Source organism: Pectinophora gossypiella, chromosome 25 (assembly GCF_024362695.1).
Source record: "Pectinophora gossypiella chromosome 25, ilPecGoss1.1, whole genome shotgun sequence".
NCBI classification, from domain to species: domain Eukaryota; kingdom Metazoa; phylum Arthropoda; class Insecta; order Lepidoptera; family Gelechiidae; genus Pectinophora; species Pectinophora gossypiella.
In genome coordinates this window covers 2675176-2698567 of record NC_065428.1, presented here as the reverse complement: position 1 = coordinate 2698567, position 23392 = coordinate 2675176, and the positions used below count along the sequence as shown (strand labels likewise).

The 23392-nt window shown below is 38.4% G+C and overlaps 2 protein-coding genes across 8 annotated transcripts in view; one reads left to right on the top strand and one right to left on the bottom strand.

Annotated features, from left to right (window-relative positions):
• The window catches only part of LOC126378110 (neurotrimin), a 28408-nt gene extending 27006 nt beyond the window's left edge, over window positions 1-1402 (top strand). For 6 of the 7 annotated variants that reach the window (XM_050026286.1, XM_050026288.1, XM_050026289.1 and 3 more), the window contains exon 13: window positions 101-1402. In XM_050026286.1, coding sequence (XP_049882243.1) covers window positions 101-318 — 218 coding nt within the window. In that variant the 3' untranslated portion in view covers window positions 319-1402. The remainder of the gene's footprint in view (window positions 1-100) is intronic. The other variant, XR_007568034.1, reaches the window with a different exon arrangement.
• LOC126378127 (sprouty-related, EVH1 domain-containing protein 1) lies at window positions 828-22811 on the bottom strand. Its single transcript, XM_050026312.1, has 13 exons — window positions 22637-22811; window positions 19989-20119; window positions 18798-18901; window positions 16349-16517; window positions 14265-14353; window positions 13484-13616; window positions 12730-12815; window positions 11242-11338; window positions 10077-10164; window positions 9193-9304; window positions 8685-8776; window positions 8144-8321; window positions 828-6349 (listed from the first exon to the last, which is right to left on the bottom strand). Exons 1-12 carry the CDS (start codon window positions 22654-22656, stop codon window positions 8189-8191), a joined length of 1254 nt encoding a protein of 417 aa, XP_049882269.1. The 5' UTR covers window positions 22657-22811; the 3' UTR covers window positions 828-6349; window positions 8144-8188.
• Window positions 22812-23392: the final 581 nt, after the last annotated feature.

Here is a 23392-nt window from a genome sequence, read left to right as displayed (position 1 = left end):
CATCTATTTTTTTTTTTGGGGAACGTAGCTTGGAAAGTCCTTCATTAATTTAGTAAATAGAATGACTTACCCACATAAAACTAGTTTCTTCACTTCTCAGCGGGTCGTAGGCCATCCACAGCAGACTACTCAGAAATCACACCGTTACTGGAGGAACCAGAATCGGACTCCGAGCCACAGGCACACAACATCACTCAAGCTCAGGTGTTTGGGCGGGAAAGTTCAAGCGGGGCGCGGGAAACGCCATCTTTGTCCGCCATTTTGTTTATCGTTGGAAGTTTAGTTTGTTTTGTCTCGTACAACCATAACTCAGTTTAATATTCAAATAAAGTACATTACTTATCAGTAATTTATATCCTACAAATGAGTTTTTACTTTTTTAAACAAAACTTTACCAGTTCGGCAATAACTATTATGTAAGTGCCTACAACGCGCAAAACAATGAAAATTAATAATTATTAACATTTAAAAAGAATAAAATATATACGTATTATTTTCCCCAGAAAATAATGTAAATAGGTAAGTTTATTCATTTGATTCATTAGCAATGAAAGTTGAAAATATATTGCCAGAGCTAAATAACACCGCAATTCGTCCAGAAAATGAATAAGTTAAAGATTTAATTAGTATATAATGTTCCTTCTTTACTTTTAACTTTACTTCTATAGCGCTATTTTATAATTAATAGTTATTTATAAGTTTAAAATGTAAATAATTGACATTATATTTTGCTAATGAAATAAAAATTATGTTTTATTTCTCTTTTTAAGTCTTTCAGCCGGCTCGGGTAAGCATCATATTATTGCTACAATTAATAAACAACGATAATATTTTTATTACGATTATTTATTCCATATTTCAATACATTTAATTTTATTAATTAAACAACCAACTGACACCGCTGGGGCGCCTTACAAATTTACTTTTTGGTTTGTTATAATTTTATCTGCTTTTACATATTTCCCAATGTATTAATTTTAACCTTAAAAATATAATTTAAAATTACTACAGTAAATATTTTTAAAGTCTCTTTATATTTCTAGCTTTTTATGTTTAGTTTTTGGAAAACGGAAAATATTATAAATTGGATATATCGCTTTTCGATTTTTAGAGTTAAAAAACAAATAGTTAAAATACAGTTCCTTAATGTTAAACACTTAACATTTATTACATTATATAATTAAAAACTAGAAGAATAATTAATGAATTAATTACGCGGAGTAATATTTTGTTCTGAAAAAATAAGGTTCTTTCTTATGTTGAGGTCCGTCACTCGATAATTCTGGTGTCTGTGTGTTACGGCCTTAACTAACAGCTTTTGGTTCCCGTCATCTAATGCTCGCAATCACATTTTCTATGTCTACATTCAAGAAAATCGTGATCGCAATCGAAAAATATAAAATCGTCGAAAACTTCCATAAGTGAGCCCTTTTTATTAAATCCTATGAAAATTTTGAGGATTTTATATTTTTTCTTCTCCCATGTTTTTTATCGTTTTTTTTATATGCGTTTTGAAGATTTGTGATAGACCTCGCAAACAGAAAGAACCTTTAGATAAATTTCATTTGAATTCTTATTTTTATAAATATACAAAAAAATTGGTCGTTTTTTTTTTATTTAAAACTGAATGAGTAAAAAATTGATGAATTGAAAATATAGTTTTGTTCAGTGATTAGACTAGACAGTGTAGATCCATACAGTAGGGGCGAAAATGGGCGATTTGACAAAATACAATTACTTTAAATTTAATAATACTTAGAAACTATTAATTTAAATGTAAATTTCCACATGAACATTTATATATTTAAAATGTTTAACATATAATGTTATATGTATAGTTAACACTAATAATAAATATGTTGTTTAGTGACATTACATGTTTTATTCTTAATTAGAAAAGAAATGAAATACAGTAAAATATTACAACTTCGACGAGAATCGAAAATTTCGTAATCTAATTTTTCTACCCGTAATTTTAAATAATTCTAATTTATAAAAATGAAAACAGCGTACTCTAAAGTACATCGAGTTTCTTGCCTAAATTTAAACGTGTTTAAAAAGTTTAAATTTATGCTAGAAGTTATTACAGAAGCATAAACGTCGACATTATATAACATTGAGGAGATATGTTAACTTTTGTATAACAATTTGTCATGTACATTGAATAAAATTCGCATAAATTCAACTCATTAGTGAGATATCCAAACAGGTAACATTTAATTCAAATATAACAATTCGACAAAGAAATTATGACAAATTCTAAGATTTTCTTTATAACTTTTGCATTTTTAACATTCAGATAATTCCAGAGATAATAGAAAACTGCAAAAGTCAAAAGTTGAATAGTCATGGAAGACATACAGAAACTTTCATACAAATGAATTACTTTAAACTTATGAAAACAAACAACTATTATATGGCACAATACATAGATCTTAAACGACATTGTAAATTGCATATATTTGGATCATAGCGAATCGAAGCGGTTCACGAAATTCGCACAAAACACCGATTTTAAATATATTTTTTAAATACATAGACGTAAAGTGGCAACATTAATTTATATATGGCAACACTAGCCCATATGTATAAAAAAGTTGGAAAAATTTGAATAAATTACAGGGGGTAGAAATTACTAATTTGGCGCAGTTTTTGAGCCCAAAGGACTGCCCTAATCAATAATTCTACACTTAAGTTGCAACCCTGTTGGGGTGTTGCCACTTTTTAAACACGATTATAGTCTTGTTAACCACTGAAACACTTAAGCGTTCAATCACTTGCACTTTGCACTTCAGTGTTGCCATAGTAAAAAACTGTCTGACATTGCACTAGTCACACAAACCGTCGTTCGCTTTTTAAAAGTTCTTGACGTCACGTTTTTCACTTTCCTCGCTTTTATTTGACAAAAGTACGAATAAATATATTTTTTTACTTATTTCTAATGGAGTTGTGTAGATTCATGCTGCCAGAACGTAGTGTACCAAAGACTAAATTGTAAGAACATTCTTATTTACTAAACAATGTGACTGCCTTACACTGGATAGCTTTATATCTTAGTAAAATATTAGATTTTGATCACTGTAATAGTAAGTATCATTTGTTTATCAAGTTATATCTTATTCTATTGATCTTTAAAGTAGTTAAAACATAAATCAAGTAAGTCAATTTCACATTTGATTAACAATCTTCTTGGAAAAATATTGGGTCTCCTTTATTGAAAATAATGAGTATACATGGTATTTTTCTACTTGGCTGGACAGATGGTGAGCGTTAAAAGTACACGAAGATATATGATCTCTAAAGACATTACACCAAGGTTATCCTAGGTATAAGTTATTTCGATTATTTGTAGCTAATGCTTATTCTTAGTTTATGTTCGGTTTAAAAAGTTACACCAGGTTTAAGAGTTACGGCCGTAAGAGTTAATATCAACGTCTTAACTACAAGCCGTAAAATGACGCAGTGATGTCAAAATACGTCTAAATTTGACGTAGAGGGGGTTAAACAACCTATGGCAAGTCGGCATTTTGACGTTTCGACATTTCTTTGCCATTTTACGACGTGTGGTTAACGCGTTATAGAAACACTCATTTTAAATTCAATAGGCGATAATATATGGTACATTTATACGCTCACGTACAGCTCAGAGTATTAAAAATGCAGTTTTTTTTAAGGAATTCACGATCTACAGTTTAGAACGTAGATTTAATCGCATGATTTACCCTCATTTATTGATATCCTCCACTAAACCGCAGTGGAGCAGCGTGGTGGAGTATGCTACATACCTCCTCTGGTTGTTTGAGTGGACGCCTAAACCCACCTGTGGGACGTATATATAGGCTTTTTGTCAAATGTTATAGATTTATAGGAGACCCAAATATATATTTGTATATATCATGGAATTTAACATAAAAATAATGATTTTAGTGTTATTAACCTGAACATAAACAGTGATAACATTCTATTTGCATTGCATATTTGTACTTACTTACACTTATATTCGTTCTGTTAAATAAATTGTGCATTTCAGTGGAACAGTCACTGATTTGTGCTGAAAAAGGGTCGCACCCTTAACGCTGAAAAACGCGTTCAAAATTCTATACATTTTAGCAAAGACTTGCCGAAGTCACGCACACATTTACGCTAGTGTAGAACTGATCTAAGTTCATAATAAACACTAGCCAATCTTTAGGATTTATAAAGCCACTTTTGACGTTCATCAATCAGCGATTGATCGTGCAATAGCGTCCCGTCAATCGCACTTCGCCTGAGCCCAAACGAACTGCCAATCTAGGGGACGCTAAATTCAATACAAAAAAATATGTAAATATTTTTAAATCGAAATAGCAACACTGGCGATTAAGATGAGACCAATGTTGCCAGATTTAAAAAGTGAAGTATAGTTTTTTTTGTGGAATTCTACCCCGATTATAGGGTATTTGGTGTTTCATCGGTACCTTTTCAGGGTATTTTAGAAAAGAGTATGTAACTTTTGGAATAAGACATACTTAGTTGTTTTACAACTGTAAGTTCTTATTGATAACTTTTCTAACCCCTACTTATGCTTGCTGTTAGTAATTTGGTACCACTCCCCCTGGGCCGTATTCGAGAAAATTTTCTTATTTTTTCCATCCTTTTGTTGCGTAGCTTATACACAACTTGGGGGGATAAGATTGCCACATTGAAGCAATTCATCTAAGAAAGCAATATTGCTATTTGCGCACTTACGTTTATATGCGCAAGTATGAAATTGAAATATTGCTTTTTGGGTAAATTGCTTCGATGTCGCTTTTTTAGACCCCTGTAACAAAAAGATATAAGTATAGATAAGCTAGCCATAAGAACTTTTTGTTTACGCAATCCTTCAGTCTGTTAGTAAACCTCATCTGTTATTTGAACCACATAGTCATCAAAACACCGAGATAACATACACCACCAAACCATACCACGACTGTAAGAGGTACTGAGTAAGAAGTACATCCATCGCGAGATGAACTAAGTACCCACGCCTCACCGAGCATTCTCTTAGACCAACGTGATAGGTGATAAGCAAAGTTCCTGAATACGGCCCTCTTACTTCTAAAACTTAGCCTAATAATAAAAGCATTTTTGAATGCAAATCAACGTTTCATAAATGTATACGAATCACAAATACACAAGTATAGAGATAAGACAATAGGTTTTATTCACACTTGGTAATTTGGAAGCGACTTAAGCCGGGATGAAATGCATATATATTAATAGCGGCCCCGATTCCTGCAGACACATCCTAAGTTATACCTGTCATTTTCTTATCCGCCGAAATGGAAAGGGACGGATAATTGACAACTGTTAATTTTAAAATGAATGAATAACCCGGGCGAATAAAATAGGCATCTCGCGCAATATGCGACACGTTTGACGTGTGCTGTCAACTTAATTCTATCGGGTTATTGGCCAATATACAACTATGGAAGGGATTTTCAAATTTCTGAATAAAATTGACCTGTGTTCCATAAAAATGTCAATCGATTACCCGTCCCTTTCTTTTTCAGCGGGTAAGAAAATGACAGGTACAACTTAAAATTAGACGGTGTGTACAGTCATGAGCAATAATAATGTACCCACTTTAGGACTCTGTCGCACTAACATATTTGACATTTAGTGAGACTTCAGTTCAATTTGTCAAGAAAGTTAATGTGATATGGTACCAAAGTGTATACATATTAATGCTCGTGACCGTACTGGAATCAGTAACAGTATATAAAGGATATACGACCAAGATAATTATGCGGTACAAAACCACGTTAAACAAAAAAACTAAGCCGGATTGGCCTTGCAATTTATTCGGCGTTATTTGATTTTGGTTTAAGTCGATTCTCGGAAAAGTGTATTAACACTTTTAGTGTGATTCTTATCTACATTTCATAGTTTGTTAAACAAAAAAATCTTTAAAAAATGAAGACATTTTTAGTGCCAAATATTAGATTTCTCAATTATAAGATTGTAAACAACAACTTATTTGAAGGCATTGTTATATTTTGTTTATAACTACACATTATAAACTGTGTGTAAAACGAGGGTTTCGAATATCCGGCGTGTGGTAGAAGTCCAGGGAAGGTTTGAACGGTGAGAATATATAGGAAAGGGTGATATGAAGTTTACAGAATCGACAAGTAATATGTAATTAATAATAATGAAATTATATTTTTTTAAATGCTCACTTCTTCGGCTGCAACAGCAGTTCGAAGTCTTCATTGAACTTGCGGTTGTGGTCATACTTGATCCTCCCGAAGTCCGGGTCCATCTTTTCCAAGTCCCTGGGCCGGCTACTCATCCCCGGCTGCTCGGTAACCCATTGGCCGGCTACCTGGAAAACATAAAACAGAATCATTTAATCAACGTAATTATCATGGATTATAACAGCCTCCGTGGTCTAGTGGTTGAGCGTTGGTCTCACGATCCGGACGCCCCGGGTTCGAATCCCGGTGGGGACATATCACAAAAATAGCTTTGTGATCCCTAGTTTGGTTAGGACATTACAGGCTGATCACCTGATTGTCCGAAAGTAAGATGATCCGTGCTTCGGAAGGCACGTTAAGCCGTTGGCCCCGGTTACTACTTACTGATGTATGTAGTCGCTACATGAGCCATGTCAGGGGCCTTAGGCGGCTCAATAGTAACCCTGACACCAGGGTTGATGAAGGTTGGTATTCCACCTTACAACCCACATGATAAGAAGATCATGGATAGACTTGTTAAAGGTCAATGTAACATTTTTGAATTTATATAATTTATTTTGTGTTATGGCTGAGAAGAAATGACAAGAAACTGCAACAGCAACACATCTTTTAAATCAATGAGGGTACATTACAAATGATTTAATAACTATAGGAACACATTCAATACCAGACATAACGTACGCTCACGACTGTATCCTAATTGGGGTAGTCAGATACTGATAATAATAAAAATATTTATTTCCTTCACAACATGATACAAAGTGTACATATACATCTTAGACAATAGGATTAAACAGAACAGGTGATCATGTGTAAAGGCTGGAACCTAAACTAGGATACCCTGTATTACAGGATTCCAGGCCTCCACCTCCAGATCAGCAGTCTTAATGGGTAGCTCGCATATGTTATTTACCGCTCTTCTGAACCACATCATCTAGACATCAAGATAGCATACACCACCAAACCATACCACGTCTATATCCAATTGGGGTAGTCAGAGGTGCCCATCGCAAGATGAACTAAGTACCCACACCTCACCGAGCTTTTTGTTAGACCAACGTGATGGATGGTGAGCCGTATTGCCGTCTATAATGGTCGAGACAACTGTGCTAGTGGAAACTGCACTTGAGATAAATTAATAACTCATTGGTGTAACTTGTAGGATCAGTTAGCTTTGTGATTGGTTTGTAAGGAACAAATAAGTTACACTAATTCTAAAATCATTTCGAGATTTCTTCTTTGTTAGCTTTATTTCTCTAGTTTTTGATCAGCTATGGTGTATATTTTAGCAAAAATCGTGTTTTATTTGACATTCATGTGACGAATAAAAGTAAACAGTTTATCCAAATTGTCATTGACAAATGTTGTTTATAATAAATAATAAAATTTAATATAATGTTGTCATCACTAGGGTATAGTGTTTTAAGAGTGTGCGGTTAACAAGTTTAATGAAATAACTTCAATAATGACCGTCACTAACCGTCATCATATTTTAGAAGCATAAATTATTCAAACTAATTAAAAAAAAAATCAAACAAAACCGCCCACAGTTTGGGCACATTGCCCTAACAAAACGTCGATATTAAAATTTTAATACAAAATTACAAACTAAGTAAAGGCAAAGGAATAAATGTCATGCAGCCTACTTTAAGAGTCGTGTTTTTTTTTTAAATAATAAAAATAATTACTGAATGAAAATCAAAAATATTCAAAATTTTTTTTAATAGCTTAAGTTTTCGTTTAAAAAAAACCTCCAAAAATGCCTTACATACCGAATTGTATATTCCAAGAATTGATCAATTATTCGCTCTGTTATCATTCTGAGAATTAGTCACTCTCAGACTAAATGCTGCTATTGTTGAAATTGGAGCGTTTTTTCTTAGATTTTACTTTTAATTGTGTTAATTGAAAAAAATAGTTACCGTGGTAGGTAGATTAGCGCCCCTGGCGGCAGGGGCGGCGTAGTGCTATTGCGGGGGCGGGGGCGCGGGCGCGTGGCGGCCGGCCAGGCGCGCGCGCGCCGCGGCGTGGCAGGCGCGCAGCAGCGGGTAGCAGCACAGGCACGGCACCACCAGCGACAGCAGGGACACGCCCGCCCACCTGCGGCCGGGGGGGGGGGGGGACATTATTTTTTTGGTACTGTACAGGCAAAGGGAACGTAGTCTATACAGCCAAGTCATACACGGTGTAACCGGTATTAGTGACATCGTAACGAATACTGAGGGATGATTCAGCTCATGATTCTAAGAACGGAAGTCGTCTACAGACTACAGACAAAAAAATTCATGAATTTTTTGACAGGAAATTTCACTTGATATCAACCCAGAATCATGGTCTGAATCATCCCCCTGAGTATTCGTTACGATGTCACTAACATCCTGTATAATAAAATACAGAACGGACAAACATACAATCCTCCTTTTTACTTCGCCGCAGTCGGTTAAGCAGTATATAATGTCTTACCGTTTAGCGCACGAGTTGTCCGGCGGGCCGCACGCGCACGGATGCATGGCGAACTCGCCCTCCGCGTCCGACATGCAGTGGTACAGCATACACTGTAATTATAACGTATATACACTGTAATAGTGAAAAAAAAAACCACAAACGTATTAGCTTCTTCAAATCAAATCATTTATTCGCATAAGATTCATGGTTTTGTAAACAGTTGGTAGGTTTTATGTTATAAGTGGAGGAGCTCGGTGGCGCAGCGGTTAACGCGCTCGGTCTGCGATTGTTGAAGTTAAGCAACTTTCGCAAAGGCCATTGTTGATATCAACTCAGAATCCCGTACAAGTACGTACAGGTAGCCGTACAAGTATGTATGTGGCAAAATACTGACGTGTAGAAGCAAGTGACCAAAGCTCACCAGTCCATTACTGAAAAAGTTAGAGGCAAGCGTTCTACCATGGCTCACAAAGAATGGACAAAAGATTTAAATTGAAAATTAGTTAGTAATAGAGTATTTTGTTACCTGTGCACACTTGATACACGTAACGCAGTCGATGCACGACTTGAAGCAGTCGGGCGCGAACTCGCACGCGCCTGCGCGGTTCGCGCTCTCCAAGTACCATTCGTGGCAGTGTCTGCAAATGACATGTTATGTTATATTTTTATCTTGTTTCTCCACACACACACACACACACACACACACACACACACACACACACATCAACACCCACAGCCATTCAGCAGCCACTGTTGATACGACATCGTATCAACAGTGGCTGCAAGTTGTCTTTGATTACTTGTGGCTCTGCCCACCCCATTAGGGATTACGGGCGTGAGTTTATGTATGTATGTATGTATCTTGTTTCTCCTCTTGGATATAGGATCAGTTATATAATACAACGTAAAGAACAGGAACTCTCCCCTCCCCACCAGCGGCTGAGCTAGGTTTACCTCAAAACCCCCCGTTGACTCGACCATAGACGATACGGCTCACCTATCACGTTGGTCTAACAGAAAGCTCGGTGAGGGTACTAAGTTCAACTTGCGATGGATGTGCCTCTACCTACCCCCATTGGGATGAAGTCGTGAACTTATGTTATCATCATCAGCCCATTAATGTCCCCACTGCTGGGGCACGGGCCTTCCCTATGGATGGATAGGGAGATCGCGCCTTAAACCATCACGCGGGCCCAGTGCGGATTGATGGTTATTAACGACTGCTAATGCAGCCGGGACCAACGGCTTAACGTGCTTTCCGAAGCACGGAGGAGCTCGAGATGAAAACTTTTTTTTTGTGGTCACCCATCCCATGACCGGCCTTTGCGAAAGTTGCTTAACTTCAACAATCGCAGACCGAGCGCGGTTACCGCTGCGCCACCGAGCTCCTCAAACTTATGTTATACTGACCTGCATTTCAACCGGGCTTGGAAGGTGTCTGTAGGCTTCTTGTCTGGTAATGGCGGCGGTCCGCTATACCCACACTTCTTTATTGACCCTGTAACCGATTTAATATTAATTTAACAAATTGTTGTACACAACACAAAAGAAAAGTGACCGTCAGGATGGCCTGTCACTACCCTAATTTTACATCGAAGTAATTATTAAAAGTTAGTGCTCAGTTGCTATCAGTTGGTACCGATCGTTACAGTTGGTATCCTTGATTTAAAGAGAATAATCTACTTTTTTAGGTGACGCGCCATTCTACTAGTATCAGGATGGCTGGTCACCTATCCAGTGAGAACAAACTGCGCACATTTAAAGAGTTTATTTATAACCAATAGTTGGTACTAACTGGTACCTTGATATACGTAGTTTTGGAGCTCATAACTTTTAAGGATAAGAAGTTATTATGGATTTACTATTTCGATGTCGTAACGCCTACAGAATTAAATGACATAAATATGCATAATGCCTCTACCTACCCCCATTGGGATGAAGTCGTGAACTTATGTTATCATCATCAGCCCATTAACATCCCCACTGCTGGGCAAAGGCCTCCTCTCAATCAACCGGAGAGGGTATGGAGCATACTCCACCACGCTGCTCCACTGCGGGTTGGTGGTGTTTTTACGGCTAATAGCCGGGACCAACGGCTTAACGTGCCCTCCGAAGCACGGAATCAACTTACTTTTTCGGACAATCAGGTGATTCAAGCCTGAAAAGTCCTTACCAAACAAAGGACAGTCTCACAAAGTGATTTCGACAATGTCCCTATCGGGAATCGAACCCGGACCTCCAGATCGTGAGCCTAACGCTCTTACCACTAGACCACAGAGGCTGCCTGAATTAAATGTGCAATTCCGAAATTGAACACTTCATCATCTTACTTTTGGACAATTAGGTAATCAGCCTGCAATGTCCTAACCAAACTAGGGATTAGAAGTCTGTACTTTCGCGGGCTGACTGGGAGTTATGATAACACACTACCACTATTACAGCTATTTCTTCTTCTTCCTTGCGCTATCCTACTTTAGGTGGGGTCGGCTCTCCTAATTTTGCGGCGCCATAACATTCTTGTCTAGGGTTGTCGGGTCGGGTAAATTTTTATTTTATTTTTTTGTGCACTATTTACCGGAGTCCCGTTTGAGCAGTGGCGGCTTCGTGTTGGGCGAGGACTTCTCCGAGCTGACCACACCGGCGCCCACAGACGGGTACGTGTACTCATGCACCTGGAACACGAACATACATACATACATACAAATATACATACACACATACATTTAAAAAAATGCACCCGCAGTGGAGCAGCGTGGTGGAGTATGCTCCATACACCCTCCGGTTGATTGAGGGAAAGCCTGTGCCCAGCATTGGGACGTATATAGGCTGTTTATGTAACCCATAGGCTGGTAAAATGTTATGACAAAATATTTTCAGAAGTCTTTTTGTCAACATGACATAATCAATCAGCCAATATACGAGTATGTTCCACTGCTGAGCACAGGCCTCCCCTCAACCAACCGGAGGGGGTATGGATACTCCATAACGCCGCTCCTCTGTTGATGGAGGTCCGAAGTCCGAATGCCAACCGAAGTACGGAATCACCTCAATTTTTCAGACAATCAGCAGGCCTAGCACGCTATGTAAGCGCGACGCGACGCGAGGCGACACAAAATAAGGTACTTGGTACACGCGACTACCGGGACATCTGCGATTTTTTCAGGATGTCACACTACATAGGTAATATTTTATTATTGTATATTGCTTAAAGAAGATTCAAGAAAAAAATAATCAGATACCTACTTTCATAAGAAATTAGATAAGTGATAGTTTCTAACATCATTTATGTGAGACACTTTTCATATTCAAGTCGCGAGGAAATCGATGCGTGAACGAGGAACTCTATAAAGTCTTAGTGACCGTAACAAATACTGAGGGGGGTGATTCAGTCCATGATTCTGAGTTGATATCAAGTGGAATTTCCTGTTACAAAAATTGTCACAAAAATTTTCATGAAAATTTTTGTGATTTTTTTATATTCAGTTTCTTACTTTTGCGACGGAAATTTCCACTTTATATCAACTCAGAATCACGGTCTGAACCATCCCTCAAAGTTTTCGTTATGATGACACTAACGCCCTGTACAGACGTGTGGCCATGTTATTATGTCAGTAATTAGAATAGAATAGAATAGAAATTGTTCATTATAAAAGGACGCCACACACAAAGCATTTATGCCTGTTAATAATTTGTTTTTTTTTTATGATTATGTGTTTTACCCCCATACAAAGTTTAAGACTCCTAACATTTGTAGTTCCTGAGATTTCGTAATTACCTTTCGCCTTTATATTATGTGGATACCATGAACGATAAAATCTACCGTATTATTTTTATTTTTAATTTTTGGAAGATTTACAGTCAAATAGTGTATGAAATTGATTGGTTAACTATGTGCTAACAAAAAATCTCCACAGTTAATAAAACTACAAACAAGTTTCCAAATAAATATTTAAAAATAAATAAAATAAATACATATTTTTAAACTTGTTTGTGACTGTATGGATTTCTGTTATTTTGCAAATGTAATGAATAAATAAATTATGATGTGGTAAATGTAACTAACCGCAGAAAGGTGCACGTAGGGACATCGGTCCGCGTCGGAATCTTCCAGTTTCTCTTCGTACTGCATCTCGTATGGCTTCATCGACTCTGTAACATAAACATTTACTATTTTAATATTGTATCCATTTTACATGTAAAATGGCCTCGATTCCGGCAGACACCGAATTATATTTTAAGTCATACTTACTCGTCATTACTCATTACATTACTCGTTATCCGCCGAAAAGGAATGGGACGCGTACACACGTCAATTTTACGTACAAATCTAAAACTACCCTCTAAAAGTTTTACATTGGCCAATAATTCGACAGAATTAAGTTCACAGCACACGTCAAACGGTTTGCATACCTGCGAGATACCTACTTGATTCGCCCGGGTTATTATTTTTTAATTAACAACTGTCATTCATCCGTCCCTTTCCTTTTCAGCGGATAAGAAAATGACAGGTACATCTTAAAATAAAATTGGATGGTGTCTACAGGAATCAGCACCAGGGTTGTGTGCGTGTGTGTGTGTGTATGTGTATGCCCGCGGGTCTGTTTTGTGTGTGTGCGTGTGTGTGTGTGTGTGTGAGAGAGAGAGAGAGAGAGTGTGTGTTTGTGCGTGCAGGCGCGGGTCTGTTTTGTGTGCGTGTGTGTGTGTGTATGTGTGTGCACGCGGGTCTGTTTTGTGTGTGCGTGTGTGTGTGTATGTGTGTATGTGTGTGCGCGCGGGTCTGTTTTGTGTGTGTGAGTATGTGTGTGTATCCGCCTCACCGGAGTGTCCGTGCGTGGGCAGGTTGATGGCCGACAGTATGGGCGTCTGCGCCAGCTCGTCGTGACGCCGCCGCGCGCGCGACGCCGTCGAGTTCTCTGAGGACGATCTGGAGTCCGACGGCAGGTTCAGGCACTGGGGAACACGTTATTATTAACTTAGCAACTTAACAATTGGGTCTGATACTAGGTTCAGGATAAATTATGAAATTCTGATTACTAAATAAAGACTAAAACTAACGAAAAACATTTTCTTCTTTCTATTCAACTTATTTTTATCAAGAAAAACGTAATAATAAGTCCGACATTTTATCACGTTTTTCTATGACGTCACAGTGTGCTTTTTACACGAGCCATGTCAGGGGCCTTTGCCGGCTCAATAGTAACCTTGACACCAGGGTTGATGGGGTTGATAATCCACCTCACAACCCACACGATAGAAGAAAAGAAGATGCATGTACATTTTGTTTGACGTGACTTATTGTAGATTTGCCGCAGATGGCATTAACTACTTGGCCGGACACATGGGGAGCGCTGAAGGCTCTCACCCGATACTACGTTTAAGACAACAGGCCTGAGGGTGCCCAGTTGGGCGCGAACCTCGGCTCAGGGCGTCGTCTGAGAGGAAAAATATTTGAAAGAATTAATCGACCCTAGCGGGTCGATAGCGATAAGCGCTGAGGGAAATAGTCGACCACGCCGGCGGCGTCGATATCGGGGTCCTGAAGTGTTTGGTATCGCGAGCTGATTGGCTGCCTCTATGGCTAGAGATGCAATTACTAACCTCGAATATGTTCTGTTCCTCGTCGTCCTCTTTAGGCGCTGGATTGTGTTTTTTGTACGCGTGAAGCGATGGCCACGCCCCGCCCAGACCTAAAACATACAGCGTACATTACTAGGTGAAAAAATTCGCGCCATCTAGCGGATTACTGACGTAATAGCTCCGTTTCGTTTTTGAACAACGAACGGTTGTACTTTCCTCTACTTTTAAGACCTCTGCAGAACTTCAGGAATACAATTAAATATCTTATCTCCAACATTCCAAGGACGTAAATATTGTTGAATTGAATTACCGACTAATGTATTTAATTTCTATTACTTGTTAAGTAAATCTTTTACTAGAAGTTAAAAATTGCATTGCAAATATATAAAAACATTGGTCGTAGGTATTTTTTTTTTTACGAAATGCCAACGCAGCATGGGATTACGTCAGCTGGGCTAACCTTGAAATGTGAACTGTCACTTTCGAGCATACCTGGTCTTCTTATGCCACCACCTATCACGTTGGTCTAACAGAATGCTCGGTGAGGCATGGTTACTGAGTTCATCTTCTCATGTACCTCTGACTACCCCAATTGGGATATAGCCGTGAGCTTATGTTGCAACTAACCTCATGATCATCACCATCAGCCCATTAACGTCCCCACTGCTGGAGCACGGGCCTTATAGATGGATAGGGAGATCGGGCCTTAAACCATCACGCGGGTCCAGTGCGGATTGGTGGTTATTAACGACTGCTAATGCAGCCGGGACCAACGGCTTAACGTGCCTTCCGAAGCACGGAGGAGCTCGAGATGAAAACTTTTTTTTTGCAACTAACCTATTTCACATTTATACTCACCGTGTAAGAATCCAGTATACGGTAGAGGGGAGGCAAAAAGAAAGCACATTAGATAAATTAGTTCAAGGACATTTGGTAAACAATCCTTTTAGTTTAGCTTAGTACATCTAAAATAAAATGAGAAACAAACTGACGTAATAATTGATTTATTTATAAAAAAAAAAAACTAAAACCAGTGCCGTGTTTATCAAATCTTACAAGTGTACATGTCACAAGCTACAAGTTACTCACAAGTGCGTGTAACTTACAAGCCTTGTATTTACAAGAAATTTTCGTGTAAAAATTTTAATTATTACAAGAATGTGTTTATCAAAACTACACATGTATATTACATGTTACAAGTGTCAATATTTATTTCACACGTATATTTTACAATCCCTCTACTTTTTTGATAAACTTGTATATACTTGTAACTTGTAGCTAAGACTTGTAAATTTTGATAAATAAAACACTGCTCACGCTTGGTTGACCGGGACTTAAAAACCCTCGGCAAGTCATGGCAGCATCTACAGAGGCAGCAATAGATCTCGAGTAGAGACCTACATACCAACAGAGGTTAAACTGATGATGGATGAGGGGATAGAAGACGTAATCTTTCACAAGTTCACAGTGTATGAACCACATATGAGGCATTTTGAAACTCATACGTACATGACCCATATGTGGGGCACAGTTTTTCGTGCCACAGTAAGTGTGTCTATGTAAATAATTTGCACGAGAGGGGTCGATATCTAAATTTCAGTTACACAATGAACGTGTTAAAAAATAAAGCGGCTTAGGGCGCGTTCGCACTGTCGTGACCACAGATAATCGTGTAGTTTTAAATGTCGTTGATTTAAGTGGAGGTGTTCACATATAGACCACAGATTGTCATGACAGTGGGAACGTCTAGCACGACAGTCGTAAAACGATAAAAAATCATTATGATAAATCGTGACCGCAAATCTATCCAATGGGAACAGCTAGATACGATAGTAGCTACACGATAAAAAAAATTGACGACAAAATAATCGTATTAATTGGATCAGCTAGAGACGACAGTCGTCCAACGACAAATTAATCGTTACGACATAGCGGGAACGCGCCCTTACACAATTAGTCCTAAACGCCAGCAGGTCATACTGTGTATGTAATGGAAAGATGATCACGAAGACTTAGGGCTTGAATCAACAGTAGCTGCGAGTTGTCTTTGATTACTTGTGGCTATGTATGTATGATGACGAGGACCAAGTAATTTATAATCTCACCGTCCAAGAGTTCTTCAATGGCAGTCCTGACTCCCTTGTCAAACGCCCGAGCATCCGCCGCTGTCTGAAACGTGAGGCCGAACCGCTTCTCATCAGTAACCCAGTGGTGGAAGGTCGGCATCACCTTGTTGTACTGGAAGTCTTTCTTTATCGTGCATTCTAGGACTACCTGCAAAGACAGATGAGCATTAGCACCGGTGACGTAGAAATACAAAATACAAATACAATTGTTTTAAGTTTAAGCGGTACCCGTCCCGTCCGTCATCCCGTGATCATGGCACTTGCAACAGTGTCGAAATATCGGAAGTCTCATATCTCCATTTAAACGCGGTAAGAACCCGTTATTATGTGCTTTAATTATACAAATACAAATTGATTTATTTGTGAAACACAGGTAGAGTAGGTTGTTATACATATATAGGTTAGAGCGCTGTGATCTGCCAGTCGGCGTACAAATTTAAATTAATTAAATATTAATTAGTTATTTTATTATTTAGTTATCTAATAAACGATTACGTTGTCCTACTTTGCAAATGTTGTGTGCACCTATAATTGGCTTATGTAACAGTCTAATTCCTGATGTAACTTTTATTTTATTTAATGTTTTATTATATAAGCTGTTGGTGTACCTTTTTTTATAAATAAAATAAAATAAAATAATATTATAAACAAATTAAACATTATTATTATTTATTATTTTTATAGAATAAGGAATAATACTACGTGTTGCGAACTCTTCGCAGGTTTTAGAATGTTTTTATATGTTTTTTGTTTCTTCTTTTTTGCCGTTTTTGTATGTTGGTTTTGTTATCTTCTTGTGTCGTGTGCTTTTTTGGTAACTTTGGTGAAAATATATTAAAAATCTCTAACAAAGACTATTATTGCGGCACTCCTCTAATTATATTTCTAAATTAGTCCAAATATCAAGTATTACAAAAAAGTCAAATAACCTAACTTAAAATTACTTAACCTAGAACCCATTCCGTGTCAAACCCGGCCCAAAAGTGCCCATGAGACTAGCAGCGTTACCGCGCTGGATTGCCACGGACAAAGCCAAGTATTTGTTATTCCTTCATTTCATTTAGTAATACAGTCCACAACATATCGTATTCATCAGCTACCACCGTAGCTCACACTACGTATAGAACGACAACTCTCCGCTCCCCATCAGTGACGTGTTTATCAAATCTTACAAGTTTACACGTTCACAAGCTACAAGTACATTGTATATTAGGTTTATCAAAAAAAAGTAGAACGTACACGCGCATGTGTGTACGACGTCAGACGCGATACGATTGAAGAGCGGGGGTGAGGTAAACCTAGTTCAGCCGCTGGTGGGGAGTAGTTACCGTTCTATGCGTAGTATTATTCCTTATACTATGGTTTAGGTAAGCAGAACACGTGAAAGCAGATTGAGAGTGATTGTTGTAACTTAAATATTACCTTAGAAAAATAATTATTACGTCTTTTTTTTAAAATATTAAAGTATAAAGTGTGTTCACCAAAGCACTATAAGGCTTTAACCAAAGTTACTTAGTAAATGACAAAAATAGCTCAACTACCTTCAATTTATTTGTGTATGGATTCAGCCTAATTGAATTAAAGTATTAAAGAATATTAAGGAACCATATTTAAGTAAATTACAGGAAGTATTTACGAATTATGTCACTAAGTGGATGAGTTTTGCTTTGTACTGAGGAACTTTCCAGGCTATGTTTCCCCATAAATAATATAGATGGCGTTGTAAAGAGTTGCCTTCGTTTAACCTTCTAATGCCATGGATAACAGATGTATACACCTTCCTTCTTTGTTTTTGGGCATTCATTTCGACGAAGGATGATGAAGGGATTGCGGCTGGGCGAAGCCAGGGCGATCGTGGTCGCATGGTTACAGTTAGTCGTCTTCATCTATCGTGTGGGGTGTGTCAGGGCCACAATTGAGCTGCCAAAGGCCCCTGACATGACTCCAACGGCAATGACTCCCAGTTGTAAGTAGCAACCGGGACGAACGGCTTAACGTGCCTTCGGAAGTACGGTCGTCTTATTTTCGGACAATCAAACCAAACTACGGATCACAAAGTGATTTTTGTGATATGTCCCCATCGGGATTCGAACCCAGGACCTCCGCATCGTGAGCCCAACGCTCAACCACTGGACTATGGAGGCTGTTACAGTACGTTACAGTTAGTCGTAATGTTATTGTTATAGATAAGATATTTATTGCATTCCTGATGTTTTACTGAGGTCTTAAAAATAAAAGAAAGTACAAACAGGAACCCTGTAAGGGCACTACAACAACTTAAAATTTACACAATGCAAACAGAAAACCAAGAATAAAAAATAGTAAAGATTATGTTAAAAAAAAAAATGTTTCAAAAAAAAAAAGAAGAAAATTCGTTAAAAAACTCATGCAGCGTATAGAATGCTTTTCAGTTAAGTATCATACTGACCATGTTATCGCTAATTCGACGGCCGTGTATGAAGTATTCGTGGCTGGGCGCGGCCGGGGCGATGGTCGTCGACGATGTTGTGTCGCCGTTACTGTCGCTGCCACCTGCAATTATATTTATTTATATAACAGTCCATTGGTTATGGCCGCCATTTGCCATTTACTTAGTTAAAGAGTCTTTTTGTAATTATTTCTTTTTATTTTGGTGCAATAAAGTGTATTTGTATTTGGTTCTGATTCCAGTACGGTCACGAGCATTATAATATGTATACACTTTGGTACCATGTCACATTAACTTTTTTGACAAATTAAACCGTCATCATCATCACCAGCCCATTAACGTCCCCACTGCAGGGGCACGGGCCTTCCCTATGGATACATATTAGTACTCATGACCGTACTCAGTTCATCTTGCTACGGACTACCCCGATTGGGAGGACGTCGTAAGCTTATGTTACTCCTGCCACTGACGTCATCTGCTGAGCGTGTGGTAGACTTTGCCGCCGGGTGTTAGTGACATCGTAACGAAAACTTTGAGGGATGATTCAGAACATGATCCCGAGTTGATATCAAGTAGAATTTTCTGTCTCAAACGTGGAACAGAAAATAATTAAAAAAAAACACAAAAAAATCCGACAGGAAATTCTACTCAATATCAACAGCCTCTGTGGTCTAGTGGTTAGAGCGTAAGGCTCACGATCTGGAGGTCTGGGTTCGATTCCTGATGGGGACATTGTCGAAATCACTTTGTGAGACTGTCCTTTATTTGGTAAGGACTTTTCAGGCTTGAATCACCTGATTGTACAAAAAAGTAAGATGATTCTGTGCTTCAGAGGGCACGTTAAGCCGTTGGTCCCGGCCGTAAAAACACCTCCACCAACCCGCCCTGGAGCAGCGTGGTGGAGTATGCTCCATACCCCATCCGGTTGATTGAGGAGTGGCCTGTGCCCAGCAGTGGGACGTATACTGGCTGGTTATGTATGTCTGGACCATATATGTCTGAACCATCCTCTCGGTATTCGTTACGATGCCACTAACATCCTGTATACTTAGTCATGATAAAGTAATTAAAATGTAAATAATAAAATTAATAATAAATAATTATTATTTTAGTTATGTAAATAATTTTGAATTTGAATTTAAAAAAAGGCGCCGCCTAGATATTGTATAAATCATCTGGAAAAGATGTTACCTTGTGTGCGCGCGTGCCTCGGGCGGCGGCCCACCATGACGTGGGCTAGGCCGCCGCCCCCGAGCGCCAGCCAGCCGCCGGTGCCCTCGTCGCGGCACATCACCTGCGCTCGCACGCGCACCAAGTAGGCACTGGAACGATACCATAGAATACAATAAGGAATAATACTATGTTATGTTATAACTGTACATTGTTTTAGGTTTACGCGGTTATTATCATAATTAAATCACATAATAACGGTTTCTTAACATATACGTCCCACTGCTGGGCACAGGCCTCCCCTCAATCAACCGGAGGAGGTATAGATACCGGGGGGGGTATGGGGGTAATCAGGGATACTACCCCCCCTGGCCCTGATTTAAACGTGGTAAGAACCCGTTATTATGTGTTTTATGCACAATAAAAATCTTTCTTTCTTTATCCTTAAGAAGATTTATGGACTTTTTTTAGAAGATAATTTGTTTAAGTTATTTATGTTGATGTTGTTGGATCCGGAGGTCCCGGGTTCGAATCCCGGTGGGGACAAATCACAAAAATCACTTTGGGATCCCTAGTTTGGTTAGGGCATTACAGGCTGATCATCTGATTGTCCAAAAGTAAGATGATCAGTGCTTCAGAAGGCACGTTAAGCATAAGTACAAATAAGTATAGTTGTTATATACATGAAACATTTGAGGGCCTTTAGCAACTCAACAGTAATCTTGACACCAAGGTTGATAAGGTTGGTTAATGGCTTCACAAACCACATGATAGAAGATGGGCAAATAGGCTACTCGCAGTCACCATATACTTCAGCATATCCATCCTAGGAGTTTTTCCATGAAGGTATGTTAGTATGTGGCCAGTTATGACATGACTACAAAATATAATCATCATCATCACCCTAGAGTTATCCCATTTTCACATGGTCCTCTTACCTAACCTGAAGATTTGACAGGTCCAGATTTTTACAGGAGTAACTGCCTGACTGACCTTCCAACCCGAGAAGGGAAAGCCAGCCAATACAGGTTAGGTCACATCCTACACCGCTGAGCATGTGATAATCCTATACAAAACAACTACAAATTATAATAGAAAGAAGAAAGAAAGAAAAAAGTATCAATTTGGCAAAAAATACATATAATTACATATTGTTTTAAAAAGGCCACATCGAAGCAACTCACTTAAAAAGCAACATACTATTTGTCATTTTTTTATTTATTTATTAAATCTTAATACTAAATAGGTATACAACTTAGAAACGCCCTGCAAAACTGTGTAACAGTTTGTCAGGAAGTTTCTAGTAATAACATGTACTTATATCTAATAGTATTATGTAAGTAGTTAGGTATCACAATTTGCACACTTACTTTTATTTAAACAGTACACAAATGACAAATTGCTTTACTTTTTAGATGGACTCCTTTGATGTGCCTATTTAATGCCCATTTTTAAATGTACGGTTTAGAATAATTATTTTTACTTGTCTGTACAGTATACCTAAATCAGTAGTGTAGAGCCATGGTACCCCAGTTGAAGAGTGCTTGACTCTAACTTACAGGTCGCAGGTTCAAATTCCAGCATGAGCCCAAACTAATGATTTTCATACTTGTTTTCAGTTCACGTTTGGATCACAAATTATTATCACATATACTCAGCGGTGAAGGAAAACATCGTGAGGAAACCCACATATCCACCAGAGAAACGTTTTTCGGAGATATGTAACCTGTATTGGTTTTGTTAGGGTTGGAAGTCAGACATTTTAGCACACAGCTCAAATCTTTGGGACTAGAAAGTAAAATTTTGCACAGCTTCCTTTGGTACAATAGGCTATTAATCAAAAACGGGGTTTTCTACAAATTCAACCCTTGAGGATTTGAAAAAAGAATCCACAGAAGGAAGAAAAGAACTACTATTATTTTTAGGTATAATTAAATTAAGAATTGAGCATAGAGTAGGTATGTAATCACTGTTTGAATTGAGAGTGTGACTATCTCTAAATGATTTATTATTTTTTATTACAAATTTAAATAAAGACTGCCAAAATTGTAGGAGCAGTGAAGTGTGGAATTGGTAATTGTAGAGGCCAGTTACATCTCAACTCTATGTTGCCACTTTAACTAATTTATCCAGTTAGACCACTAGCCAAAACAATAAGATAATTAAGATGTACTTCCTCCTTTGTCCAAGTGTGTAGATACCATAAAAAACCTATTGTTTAATTTTTTTTCATCATCTTTCATTTAAAAGCATCAAGTATTCAGCCAATTTATTTTATATTCCGCGAAAAATTACGTAGTTTTATGTCAGATTACAAATGATAATTCCATTCAGGCAAAAAGCTCGAAGCTCTAGCTCGGATGACCCCGAAAGGAGTTTACCTACTTTATTGTGAATGAACGACGACTCATTGATTATACCTATACACCATACAGGGTCACATAGGGCGGCGGTCGTAGTGTCCATGTTACCACTTCGTATACACTTTTAGCTTGGAAACACCACACAACCCTCGAATATAGCTCGTGAAACGCCCGATAGCCCTCGGAAAACACCATAAATCACATTACACATTCCGTGAGCTTCGGAAAATGGCCGGGGTAAGGCCCTACCCCAGAGGCAGGGCAAAGCAAAAACCACAAAAACTGAGTTACGGGACCACTACTTACTTTTCAGATGCCTCGGTCATGATTCGACACGTCGAATATCCTAATTTCTACTCGCCACTTCACAGATTTCACCATTTTTATGACATAAATACATCAGATTCACTTGCGAACCGTTCTTATTTCGGCCCTTTGTTGGGCCTCAGTGCGCCTGCGTCAATAAAACAGTCTGGGCCCAGCGGGCTATTCAATGAAACTGACGTGCTCGCGCCACAGGTGGCGCGCTCATCGCGGACATTTTCAGAATCTCGCAACGGGATTGGCCCGGGTTTGACCCGATAAGATTTCAGCCAATCACAGCGTGCTGTACAATATTCTAGCGAATGACGTCTGTGGGTATATTTTAGCGGGGACTTTAAATTATTTAAAAAAATATCGCTGCCGGTAGATTTTTTATCGCACTCTCACCCTACACTCGAGCACTTGAATTTTCAGGCACTATTTAGGGAAAATCACTAAAATCTAATCGTTTTTACTTATTATAACCGTGATTTACGTTGGTAAATCTCAAAATTCCGTATATGTGAATCGGAGAGCGTATCTAGGTCACGACGACCTCGGGGGTTCGACTGTTACTGAATGGAGCGGGGCTCGCAATGGGCCCATCCCCGTTCATGCAGCGACCCATTGAAAAATAAATAGGTCAGATCATTGCAGCGTGCCCTAGTTGCAGGTCGCCTGCACCATTCATAGCTAGGCTGCATACGGACCCCCAGCGTCTATTTATAGCTTGCTCTATATTTGGCAGGTCATTCGCAG